General features: G+C 35.8%; 1 protein-coding gene across 1 annotated transcript; it reads left to right on the top strand.

Annotated features, from left to right (window-relative positions):
- Positions 1 to 11499: 11499 nt before the first annotated feature.
- LOC107941178 (UPF0481 protein At3g47200) lies at positions 11500 to 13703 on the top strand. Its single transcript, XM_016874733.2, has 2 exons — positions 11500 to 12295; positions 13025 to 13703. The coding sequence occupies exons 1-2, from the start codon at positions 11511 to 11513 to the stop codon at positions 13701 to 13703; spliced, it is 1464 nt and encodes a 487-aa protein (XP_016730222.1). The 5' UTR covers positions 11500 to 11510.
- The last annotated feature ends 245 nt before the right edge of the window (positions 13704 to 13948 follow it).

Genomic DNA, 13948 nt, shown 5'->3' with positions numbered 1-13948 from the left:
ACGCTTTGCTGAAAGTGTTAAATCAAGCTTACGTAGCTAACAACATATCCGTTGAGAAGCTTGATAGGTGGGTAAACAATCTGAATGCGGACAATTTCATCTCTTTTAGTGATGATGAGATACCACCAAATGGTAGAGGCTCGGTGAAACGCTGCATATCACGACTCGCTGCAAGGGCTACATAATACCGAACGTGCTCATCGATAATGGATCGGCGTTAAATATTATGCCATTGGCCACGCTTTCCAGAATACCGATGGATTTGTCCTACTTAAGACCCTGTCATTCCACGGTAAGGGCATTTGACGGGACAATGCGAGAAGTTATGGGAAAGATTGAGATCCCTCTGGAGGTGAGCCCTTATATTTATGATGTTGAGTTCCAAGTCATGGACATTACGCCCTCTTATAATTGCCTTTTGGGAAGACCCTGGATCCATTCTACTGGAGCAGTCCCATCATCCCTCCATCAAAAGGTGAAATTTATCATCGACGGCTGTTTGGTCACAGTCGAGGGCGAAGAAGATATTGTCGCATCTGTCTCTGCCGATGCACCGTACTTGGAAGTGAACAAAGACGCACTGGAATGTTCCTTTCGATCCATTGAATTTGTCAATGCCACTTTTGTTGTTGAGGGAAACAAAATTCCGGTGCCAAAACTATTGAGAAATACTAGAATGGGGGTCAAATTGACCGTAGGAAGGGGAGCTCGAGCAAGAAGAGGTTTAGGTAGATATCTGCAAGGAATAATCAGGGCTTTAAAGCCAGCGCACCACAAGGCCCGATACGGTTTGGGGTTCTAGCCTGACATGCATCAAAGAAGAAGACAGTGGAAGAAGGATCAGGAAAGAAGAATTGCAAGAAATTTGGGCCGAGAAGTAGAATGGGAGCCCATAACATACCCTCCTTTGTCAAAAACATTTACATCTGCAAGAATGATATACCCCGGACAGGATAATATACAAAGCACGCTGTTTTTAATTGAAAGGGGTCTTCAGAATGTCAGTATAAATGTCATTGACAAAAGAAGTGAGGCTATTAAAGATGTTTCAACGATACGCCATTGTCCTCCTGGTTTCATGTTGAACAATTGGACTGCCGAGGACCTTCTGGTAGTTTATAAGTCTTCAGAGTAATGCTCAAACATTAACCCTCTATTGTGTCCTTAGATATAATAGAACTCTTTTGTAAGAGCTTGCATTCACTCTTTATCATTTAAATGAATATCAACGAAGATGCATTTTATCACAATCTTTCGCATTATCACTAATTTCATAATCATCTCCTCATTTCATAGTCTATCTGTACATTTGCCTTATACCATGCCATAACATTTCGTTTGTTGGTTCCAATACTTGGATGCCCCTCTATAGTTTCCTTTTCCATTCAACTTTCAGGTGCTCAGATATCAATGGCATGAACAAACCCGTTACGACTCCTGAAATCGATTTTGAGAAGGCTGTTTGTTTAGGAGAATTCGAAGCCGAAGAAAATGCTGAAGACTATGTCTCGTCTCCTGAATTGTTAAGAATGGTGGAACAAGAGGATAAACAGATTTTGCCTCATGAAGAATCTGTGGAAACAATAAACTTGGGCACTGAAGAAAGGAAACAAGAAGTGAAGATTGGGACTTCTATTTCAGAGAGCACTAGGCATAATTTGATCGCTTTGCTCCGCGAGTACAAAGATGTTTTCGCATGGTCATACCAGGATATGCCAGGGCTAGATGAAGATTTAGTGGTCCACAAGCTCCCATTAAAGCTAGAATGCAAGCCTATCCAGCAAAAATTAAGACGGATGAGACCCGAAATGCTGTTGAAAATAAAAGAGAAAGTCAAGAAGCAATTTGATGCTGGCTTTCTACAAGCCTCCAAATATCCAGAATGGGTGGCTAACATAGTCCCGATACCAAAGAAAGATGGCAAAGTACGAATGTGCGTGGATTACCTTGACCTGAATCGAGCAAGCCCAAAAGATAATTTTCCCTTGCCACATATTGATGCGTTGGTGGACAACACAGCAAAATATTTATTATTTTCTTTCATGGATGGATTCTCGGGGTATAATCAGATAAAGATGGCCCCTGAGGATATGGAGAAAACTACCTTCATAACAATGTGGGGAACGTTCTGCTACAAGGTGATGCCATTCGGGTTAAAGAATGCTGGGACAACATATCAGAGGGCTATGGTGACGTTATTCCATGACATGATGCATAAAGAAATAGAGATCTACGTCGACGATATGATTGCTAAATCCCGAGGGGAAGAAGAGCATGTAGTGAATCTCAAGAAGTTGTTCGACAGGCTGAGAAAGTTCCAGTTAAAGCTCAATCCAGCCAAATGTACGTTTGGGGCTACCTCGGGGAAGTTGCTAGCCTTCATTGTCAGTGAAAGAGGTATCGAGGTTGATCCAGATAAAATAAAAGCCATTCAAGAGTTACCATCTCCGCGCAAGCAAAAGGAAGTTAGAGGAGTTTTAGGGAGATTAAATTACATCGCCCGATTTATCGCTCAGCTTACCAACCAATGCGACCCAATCTTTCGACTTCTTCGAAAACATAACCCTGGAGAATGGAATGAGGAATGCCAGGTGGCCTTTGATAAAATAAAGCAATATTTGTCTAGTCCTCCAGTGCTAGTACCACCAACTCCGGGAAGACCATTGATATTGTATTTAACTGTGTTTGAAAATTCAATGGGTTGCGTACTGGGGCAACACTACGAGTCAAGAAAGAAAGAAAAGGCGATCTACTACCTCAGTAAAAAGTTCACTGAATATGAGGCAAAGTATTCGTCCATTGAAAAATATTGTTGCGCTCTGGTTTGGGTAGCTCGGAGACTCAGACAATATATGTTGTATCATACGACATGGCTAATTTCAAAGTTAGACCCAATAAAATACATGATGGAATCACCGACACTCTCAGGAAGAATGACACGATGGCAAATCCTCCTATTAGAATATAACATTGCCTATGTAAGTCAGAAGTCGATAAAAGGGAGCGCAATAGCTGATTTCTTAGCGATTCGAACGACGGAGGAATATGAGCCCTTGAAATTTAATTTCCCAGACGAAGACTTAATGTGCATCACAGAAATGGAATCCGAGTCATCAAAAGAGAAGTCATGGAAGATGTGCTTTGATGGTGCATCAAATGCTTTAGGGCATAAAATTGGAGCAATCCTAGTATCACCAGACAGGAATCATTATCTATTCACTGCAAGACTGAATTTCTTCTGTACCAATAACATAGCAAAATATGAGGCCTGTATCATGGGACTTCGTGCAACTATTGAACGAAACATCGAAATCTTAGAGGTGTACGGGGACTCAGCCCTAGTGGTTTACCAAATCCGTGGAGAGTGGGAAGTGAGGGACCCAAAATTGATTAAGTACAGTGATTTAGTAGCTGAATAGATCAAAGAATTCAAAGAAATAACTTTTCATTACTTCCCGTGAGAAGAAAACCAATTGGATGATACCCTGGCCACCTTGGCTTCAATGTTCAAAGTAAGTAAAGAAGCAGAAATAATGCCCCTCAAAATGAGCATATACGAGGTCCCTGCACACTGTTGTAGCATTGAGAAAGAGGTAGACGGACGGCCATGGTTCCATGATATCTTAGAATATATCAAGAATCAAAGCTATCCCGAACAACCGAATGAGAACGACAAAAGAACAATCAGAAGAATGGCAGCGGGATTTGTTCTTGATGGGGATATCCTGTATAAAAGAGGAAATGATCAAGTACTTTTGAGATGCGTGGATGATGTTGAAGCCAGAAAGATACTTGAAGATGTCCATGAAGGAATCTGTGGGACACATGCCAATGGTTTCAGTATGGCCAGAAAGATTATGAGACTCGATTACTACTGGTTGACGATGGAAAGCGACTGCATTAGTTTTGCCAGAAAATGCCACAAATGTCAAATCTACGGCGATAAAATTCATGTAGCCCCTTCGCCCCTTCACGTCATGACTTCTCCGTGGCCTTTTTCTATGTGGGGCATGAATGTCATAGGGCCTATTTTCCCGAAAGCTTCTAATGGGCATCGATTCATTTTTGTGGTCATTGATTACTTTACAAAATAGATAGAAGTCGCTTCATTTGCCAATGTGACCAAGACTGTAGTTTGCAGGTTTTTGAAGAAGGAAATCATTTGTCGATATGGTTTGCCTGAAAGAATCATTTCAGATAACGCCATGAATCTGAATAACAAGATGATGAAGGAAGTATGCGAGCAATTCCAAATAAAGCATCATAACTCCTCGCCCTATCGCCCAAAGATGAACGGGGCTGTTGAAGCCGCCAATAAAAATATTAAGAGGATCATTGGGAAAATTACTGAGACGTTTAAAGATTGGCACGAGAAGCTTCCATTTGCTTTGTTTGCATATCGCACATCTGTACGAACATTTACGGGAGCAACTCCTTTCTCTCTGGTTTATGGAATGGAAGCTGTGCTATCTATCGAGGTTGAGATCCCTTCTCTACGAGTCTTAATGGAATCAAAGTTAGAAGAAGCAGAATGGGTACAAGCTCGATATGATCAGCTGAACCTCATTGAAGAAAAGCGTCTCAGAGCAATTTGTTACGGGTAGATGTACCAAAAAAGAATGATAGCAGCCCATGACAAGAAGGTACGACCAAGAGAATTCCATGAAGGAGAACTCGTGCTGAGAAAAATTCTCCCAATACAAAAAGATCTGCGAGGGAAATGGGCACCAAACTGGGAAGGACCGTACGTCGTAAAGAAGGCATTCTCAGGAGGAGCTTTGATCCTTACCGAGATGGATGGGAAAGAGTTGTCGAATCCAGTGAACTCAGATGCTGTGAAGAAATATTATGCTTAAGATGAAAACCCGAAAAGGGCATCTTAAAAAAAAAAAGGGATCAAGGCGAAAACCCGAAAAGGGCGTCTTGATTAGTACAAAAAGATTAGGATGAAAACCCGAGAGGGCGTCCTAATGAAACAAACCTGGCGGTCGAACGATAGGTCAAACAGTGAGGCTACAGTATTTGAAACATTTCTGAAAGCTCGAAATCTTCTACGCAAGAAGCCGCGCTCGAAAAGATTTTTGATTGAGAAACGAGGAAGAGTTCATGTGTTGAATATCTAGAGCATTTGTATCCGTTGAATACGATCCTTTCTTTCTTTTTGACATTTTTTACTCTCATTGGTTAACTTGCTTTGTTTGCCACATTTGAAATAGATGAATATGAAATATCATTTTTGTCCCTATCTGACCTTTTTCATGCATCTCATTATGTTTTTATTTACATGATAAATGGTGAAATGACATACTCTAAACAAAAGAAATGTTAAGCATTACCTGGATGAAAATTTGATAAGCACAAGAGTCTCAAAGTAAGAACAAAGTTCAATCGGGGGCAGAAGAGTGATATCTGAGAAATGTCGATTACTCGTGAAGCTTGAAGACAGGTATAAGGCCTGAAGAGAAAGTCGAGAATCAAAGCAATGAACACAGATCCTCAACAATCGTGGCTAAATGGACATCCGACAAACATGCTTAAGGAGCACTGCATAATCATGTAGGCATAAAAGCATTTAAGACAAACATGTGCATATCATGATAACATCATACATGGCATATACAGGTACTTCAGCAGAGCAAGAAATCTTGAATGAGAGTCGCACTGAATCAAAGGAAAAGACACCTGAGTTCTACCAAAGGACAGGTTTTGGTATTTTGATGTTTTTAATTCATGCTTTTCAAGGGAAATCAACTCATATTGCGAGAGATGAGTTGAGCCTCAAGACACGTTGAGGTATTTTTAATTTTTGTTTTCAAAATCAACTCATATTGCGAGAAGTGAGTTGAGCCTCGGGGCACGTTGAGGTATTTTTAGTTTATGTTTTAAATTGACTCATATTGCGAGAGGTGAGTTAAGCCTTTTAATTTTTGTTTTTCAAAATCAACTCATATTGCTAGAGGTGAGTTGAGCCTCGGGGCACGCTGAGGTATTTTCAATTTTTGTGTTTTAATTTCAACTCATATTGCGAGAGGTGAGTTGAGCCTCAGGTCACGCTGAGGTATTTTCAATTTCTGTTTTCAATTTACGTTGTTCAAGAATCAACTCATATTGCGAGAGGTGGGTTGAACCTTTTAATTTCTACTTTTTCAAAATCAGCTCATATTGCGAGAGGTGAGTTGAGCCTCAGGTCACGCTGAGGTATTTTCAATTTTTGTTTTCAATTTACGTTGTTCAAGAATCAACTCATATTGCGAGAGGTGGGTTGAACCTTTTAATTTTTACTTTTTCAAAATCAGCTCATATTGCGAGAGGTGAGTTGAGCCTCAGGTCACGCTAAGGTATTTTCAATTTCTGTTTTCAATTTACGTTGTTCAAGAATCAACTCATATTGCGAGAAGTGGGTTGAACCTTATAATTTCTACTTTTTCAAAATCAGCTCATATTGCGAGAGGTGAGTTGAGCCTCAGGTCACGCTGAGGTATTTTCAATTTTTGTTTTCAATTTATGTTGTTCAAGAATCAACTCATATTGCGAGAGGTGGGTTGAACCTTTTAATTTCTACTTTTTCAAAATCAGCTCATATTGCGAGAGGTGAGTTGAGCCTCGGTTCAAATGCTGAGGTATTTTCAATTTCTGTCTTTCAAAAAAAAATTCAACTCATATTGCGAGAAATGAGTTGAGCCTCAAGACACGTTGAGGTAATTTCAATTTCTGTTTTCAAAATTCAACTCATATTGCGAGAAATGAGTTGAGCCTCAAGACACGTTGAGGTAATTTCAATTTCTGTTCAAAATGAGTTGAGCCTCAAGACACGCTGAGGTAATTTCAATTTCTGTTTTCAAAATTCAACTCATATTGCGAGAAATTAGTTGAGCCTCAAGACAAGCTGAGGTATTTTCAATTTCTGTTTTTCAAAAAAAAATCAACTCATATTGTGAGAAATGAGTTGAGCCTCAAGACATGCTGAGGTATTTTCAATTTCTGTTTTTCAAAAAAATCAACTCATATTGCGAGAGGTGAGTTGAGCCTCAGGACATGCTGAGGTAATTTCAATTTCTGTTGTCAAAAAAATCAACTCGTATTGTGAGAGGCGAGTTGAGCCTCAGGTCACACGCCGAGGTATTTTCAATTTTCGTTTTTCAATTTCTGCCTTTAAAAAAAAATCAACTCATATTGCGAGAGGTGAGTTGACCCTTGGCTCACGCGCTGAGCTATTTTCAATTTCTGTCTTTCAAAAAAATCAACTCATATTGCGAGAGGTGAGTTGAGCTTCAGATCACACACTGAGGTATTTTTTCAATTTATATTTTTCAAAAAATCAACTCACATTGCGAGATGTGAGTTGAGCCTCGGGTCACAGGTCGAGGTATTTTCAAAATCTGTTTTTCAGATTCTGTTTTCAAAAATCAACTCATATTACGAGAAGTGAGTTGAGCCTTGGCTCACGTGCTGAGCTATTTTCAATTTTTGTTTTTTTTCAAAAAAATTCAACTCATATTGCGAGAGGTGAGTTGAGCTTTTTAATTTCTGCGAGAGTTGAGTTGAGTCTTTTAATTTCTGTTTTTCAAACATCAACTCATATTGTGAGAGGTGAGTTGAACCTTCAGTCACATATCGAGGTATTTTCAAAATCTGCTTTTTAAGTTAAGTTTCAAAAAAATCAACTCATATTGCGAGAGGTGAGTTGAGCCTTGGCTCACGTGCTGAGCTATTTTCAATTTCTATTTTTAATGTCTGTTTTTAGAGAGTCAATTCATATTGCGAAAAATGAGTTGAGCTCAGGATCACATGCCGAGTAGAGAATAAAGATTGAAGCTAATTGAAGACGTCAGATTCTGTCTCCTTAAAGTTGCAGTGGAGTTGATCGAGGGTATCAGATCTTGCCTTTCTGGAGTCGCAGAAGAAAAGACCACAAACCTTATCTCACTGAAGCGATAGAAGAGTAGATTGAAGTTGTAGATCTCACCTTTCGGAAGTTACAGCGAAGTAGATCGAAGCCATACATTTCATATCCTTGAAGTTACATCGGAATAAATTGAAGCTACAAGGCGTATATCACAAGATGCAGTGGATTGAACCAAAGCTACAAGATGCGGTGGACTGAAAAGGGACTAACTAAACAAGAAGAGTTCCAAAGCAAGTCAAGACCTAGCAAGACCGGGCAAATTTGGTCTTCCTTGAAAGTCTTTGCTCTATTATCGTTGCACGACAATGAGCAAAGAGGGGCAGCTGTAGAAGCCCAAATTGCTCGGGCCCGATTATATCAAAACCCAACCAAACCTCTAAACCCACTAAAACCCTTAACCCATGACCCATTTACATCTACCCAAACCTATTACAAAACCCAAATATTAAACCCAATTCAAAAGCCCATTAAGCCCCCCACAAAAAAAACCTAACCAAAAAAAAAGAAAAGAAAAACCTAACCCCCCCCCAAAAAAACCAAGAAACCCTAGCCACCTAGCCACTTTCCCACTTGCCCCATTTTTCCTCTCATTTTTGATATATATCCATTGTCTACCACCACCACCTACAAAATAGAAAAAGAAATAATAGAAAATCATGTAAAAGATGGCTATAAAAAGCCATTCAAAATCATGTAAGGGGGGATTTTTACAAAGATTGAAAAAAAAACACAAAAATCCCTTCAAATTTTGAACACAAAAGAAACATCAATAAAAAGGTTGCATCTTTTTCTTTTTTCCTCTTCTTTCGAATCTTTTTTTCTTTTTTTTTGTTGTTTTTTTTCTTTCTTTATATATACATATATTGTTAAAAAAAATTTACCTTTTCCGGCCACCGTGGGCGGTGGCCGATGACGGCCGGCGACCGACGATCGACCGGTGACCGGCCCCCCCTTGGCCGGATTTCCTTTCCCCCCTCTCTTCTCTCTTCTTTCCCCCTTCTTTTTTGTAGGTATTTTATATATATTATGTATATATTTTTTAATGCCATTAGTTATATATTTCTTATGTATATATTCTTAAATACTATTATATACATATATATATATTTTAAATACCATATTGTGTATATATTATTATTACAAATTATTACTATTGCTAGTATTATTATAACTATTATTATATTAGTGTATATTTTATGTACATATGTATATATATATATTTGCACATATCATTATTTTATATTATTGTTGTAAATTTTTTATGTATATATTTTTATGTACGTTTCCTAATATTTTCTTTTATTGTAGATATTATTATTATTATTACATACTTTTATTATATGCATATATATATGTATTTTTATGTACATATTATTATTTTATATTATTATTACCAAATATATCATTTTTCCTATTTTATTATTAGTACATGATTTGTTTTATTTTGTAAATATCATTATTATTGTTATTCTAATATTCTAGTATTCCATGTTAATATTTTTCATTAATGATATCATTTTTTTGCGTCCTTTATCTATTTTTAATTTCTCACTTTAGGAATATTTTTTCTCATGTTTTAATTAATTTCAAAAATAAGGCAATGTACCGATTTAATATTAAGCCATCGATTTCATCGCTATGTTGGGTGAAATTCGTCGGCTTGTGTTAAAAAACGGGACACCCTTTCTAAAAAAAAAATCGAAAACTAAAAATTCTCATTTTTCAATCGGATCACGATTAAATATTATATTGAACTCGTATTTTTGAAAATCAAGTCAACACATGTTTATGAGATACCAATTTTGGGCGTCGCGAGGGTGCTAATACCTTCCTCACGCGTAACTGACTCCCGAACCCCAATTTTTCTCTGGACTTTCATGTAGACCTAAATTTGGCCTTCTTTTTGTTTTAAAATAATTTTATTAGGTGTCCGATCACACCTATAAAAAAGGATCGGTGGCGACTCTCTTTGTTAATAAAATCGAAAGTTGGTTTTCAAATGTTTAATAAATCGCCACAATTAGCGACCAAGCGAAACTAAATTTTTTTTACGTCGCTACAGTTAAAACGTAATTTTATCATTATATTAACTAATATCTTTATAATTTTTTAAATTACTAAATTAAAGTATTGTGATTTATAATATTAAAGTACAATTTTATTATTATATATAATTTATACTTTTATACATTTAAAAATAAAACGATTTTCCAATTGTATGCCTGCCCACTTTCCCGTTGCTCTCTGGCAGAAAATAAAAATAATTCTTTCGATTTCTTATTGAAATAATATGTACCGATCGATATGATTGGAATCGATACAAAATTAATTATATTTTTATCTCATTAAAAAATAGTGTGTTGGAGCAGCCAATAGAACTAAATCCTTTGAGAAAGTGATGAGAGTGGCTCCTACCAGAGAAAAAGAACAGTAAGATCAAATACCAAACTCAGTGACTTGGCAAAGTACAATTATCATTAGTATTATAAAAATATATATTATACTTTAGACCTGTTAAAGGTTGAATTAAATGTAAGAGTTTTATTCTCGAGACCATGTTATTGATGCTGGTTCAGTTGAATTAGGAGCAATAATTACAACATTGGATGTAATATTTGAGATAGAACAGAAAGGAATTGGTTTGATTAGGAGCAATATTTTTTTTAATGATGTTAAATATTTTGAACAACTCATGTAACAGAACGATAATTTAAATACTAAAGTAAATCAAAATAACTTCAGTAATAAAATGAAGAACGAATATATTTGAAGAGCTAGTATTAAGCGTATAAAATCTGGGAAGGTTAATGTGAAGGTTTCAAGTCTTTGAATATTTAGGTTGTATATTATTATTCTTAATCGTGATGTGTGAGTTTCACTCTCATCATATGCATATATCATGCATGGATCTTATCTAATTCCTTTTAGATTAATCCCGACATATATTTGCACTTAAACCTGTATTGTATTTGTATAAGTAAAACTTAAAAAAATGACATAATGATAAATTTAGCCATTGTCATTTCTTGTTAAATTGGCCTTTATTCTTTTATTATGATTATTATTTGAGTTAAATTTAGTCATTAACCTTTCAAAAAAGAGTCAAATTGCTTTTTTAAGAGAGATGTTGACTAAAACATTAAATATTTAACGGTGTTGGTGTCACAACTCATGTGGCAATCCATGTGCATTTTATGTTAACATAACACTGCTTTTCTTATGTGTCATGCCAACAAGTAATTAAAAAAAAAACATACGTAGATTGCCATTTGAGTTCTCATATTTAAAATTTAATATTTTAGTCACTATTTTCGTTACAAAACATTAATTCGACTATTTTCTAAAAGATTAGTAATCAAATTTGACACTTTCAAAAAGGTAGAGAATCAAATTTAACTAAAAAGAATAAGAATCAAATTGATAAAATTATAAATATTAAGGCCTAAATTTGATATTACACAAAAACAATATTTTCCATATGTTTATTATATAAGCTATGGAAACATTGTAGCCATTTTGCCACCTTTTCTCCAACATCAGTCACTCAGCCAAAAACAGTTAACAAAATCACCTTGTTTATTACTTCGAACCACCCAGCCTGAAAATGTCGTCCACGGAAGAAGGAGGCGGCGCCGTCGGAGCTCCCGGTAGAGTAGTTTCCACTGATCAAACAATCATCAACAACAACACCAACAACAATCCCCTAGAGACGATCATTCCAATACCGGGTACGGACTTCAATCGCAGCAATGGCGAATTACGGAATCTCCGGTCATTAGACGAAGCTTTCGACGGCGACCATCTCGACCTCACAGCCAAACCATTGATACAAAGAGTCCCATCAACCCTTCGCCGTCACGAAGATTTCAGGAAATATTACAAGCCGAAAGTGATCTCAATCGGCCCACTCCACCACGATGATCCCACCCTCCAGGAGTCCAAGAAGCTCAAGCTCAAATTAGCAGCACATTTCGTCAAAAAAATTGGCGTCGATAAGGATACCTTGTACAACAACATGAAGACAGAGATGGATGGCTTGAAGAAATGCTACGATCCAAAGGAATTAGAGAAGTATAGTAACGATAACGATAACGAAAAACTGGCTTGGATGTTCTTCGTTGACGGCTGCGCAATTTTACAAGCAGTTTATATGCGTTACAGCCATGATTATGATCGTAAGTCGAAAGAATTGTTTATTAAAAACGATTTGCTGACATTTGTGTACTCGGATCTGTTCTTGTTGGAAAACCAATTACCTTTTCGTGTTCTTGAATTGCTTACAAGCTCGGGGGATGGCCAAAAGTTCATGGATTCAATCGAAAGGTTCATCGACGACATTGTTATCAACCCAGCCGAGATGAAAGAGCCACAATCACATCAGCAGGACAGGTAATTTAAGGATTTAAAAAAGAATCATTTTGTAGAGTTTATAAATATTAAAGGATTTTTATAAGTAGATTGGTGATTCAATCAATTAGAATCTCATTTTTGGTTGATTAATTTATTAGGTTGAATTATATAAATTTTTAAAAAATATTAAAGATATATTAGAAATATATAAAAAAATCTATTTGATATTGATTCAATTGATTTAATATTTTATTCTAGAATAATATTTTGCTCGATTCTTTATTTAACTAGCTTGATCAACAAGTTTAGTCTGATTCTCAAAATAAAATTTCTTGTATTAATTTACGATTTCATCATTTATAAAATAGGTTAAACAAATTTTATTTTCCTGTATTAATCGCGAAATTTATTTTTATTATATAAATTTATAATTTAGATTAAATATAATTTTCATTTTTGATAACCTGTGTCCCTTGGTACAACTTTTTAGAAAATAATTATGATTTTAAATCCAAATTTTTAAAATGGGAAATTTATAGTTTAATATCTTCAAAAATGATAAAAAAATTTATATTAAAACAATAATAAATATTTTATTTTAATTAATATTGTTTTAATTAGATTGGATTGAAAATTAATTAAAGTATGTTCTAGAAAAAGTTATCAAACTAGATGACTTGAGAACCATTAAGAACAAGTTGAAAGAAAAAAAATCTAATTGAATCGGTTAATAGATCAAAATTTTTAATAATTTATTTAATTTAACAGGTGGAATGTGAAAAACCCAATTCACCTACTGAATCTACTACGAGTAAGACTCCTTTTCGACAAAGAAAAAATAAGAAAAGCCATGGAGGAATTGTCTGCTCACGCTGCATCTACCAACAGAACAAAATGGCACCATTCACACACCTTTCGTAACGTAAGAGAGCTTAAAAAGGCCGGGATATGGTTAAAAGCAAGCGAAACCAGTTGTCTAACCGACATCAGTTTCAACCGTATATTCTTCTTCGGAAAATTACGTTTACCGCCGATCACCGTCGATGATTCAACCATGAACTTAATAGCTTACGAAATGTGTCCGGATTTCAAAAACGATTTCACTGTTACTTCATATATGTGTTTCCTTGATTTATTGATCGATGAAGCCGAAGATGTTAAAGACCTGAGAGATGCCGGTATACTATACAATGGATTGGGGAGTGATGAAGAAGTGGCTAAGCTTTTCAACAAGATGAACACTGATTTGGTTCCTAGTCCGATCATTTATGGTGGGGTTAAACGGAAAATACATAATCATTGTAAGAATATGTGGATTAATTATGCAGCTCAAGGTTATCATACTTATTTTAGGAGTCCTTGGACGATTTTCGCATTTGTGGGTGCCATTACTGCACTTTTGCTTGGTGCTTTGCAGACTTATTATGCCATACATCAACCAAAATAAGAGTTGTTTACTAGTCTTTTTGTAAACTCTTGTTGTTTATGAGAATTTTGTAACTCCTGGATGTTGGAATCAATCTATTTAATTTTTGGTGTTTAATTAGAATTTTTTTGAAAATAAAATTTAAGAGATTTAATAAAAAATTTTGATAAAATTAAAAGACAACTTTTGAAAATTTCAATACTTTTTGTGAGGCTTAATTAGGAGTTTTAAAAAATGAGAGGTCTAAGTAAAAATATAAATTTTCG

Source organism: Gossypium hirsutum, chromosome A11, assembly GCF_007990345.1.
Source record: "Gossypium hirsutum isolate 1008001.06 chromosome A11, Gossypium_hirsutum_v2.1, whole genome shotgun sequence".
NCBI classification, from domain to species: domain Eukaryota; kingdom Viridiplantae; phylum Streptophyta; class Magnoliopsida; order Malvales; family Malvaceae; genus Gossypium; species Gossypium hirsutum.
The sequence above is the reverse complement of the archived record's forward strand: the minus strand, read 5'-3'. Positions and strand labels throughout refer to the sequence as shown.

Coding starts and splice junctions, on each gene's coding strand:
- LOC107941178 (XM_016874733.2), top strand. CDS start 11,511: ATGTCGTCCACGGAAGAAGGAGGCGGCGCCGTCGGAGCTCCCGGTAGA. Junction 12,296..13,024: donor CAATCACATCAGCAGGACAG/GTAATTTAAGGA, acceptor TTAATTTAACAG/GTGGAATGTGAAAAACCCAA.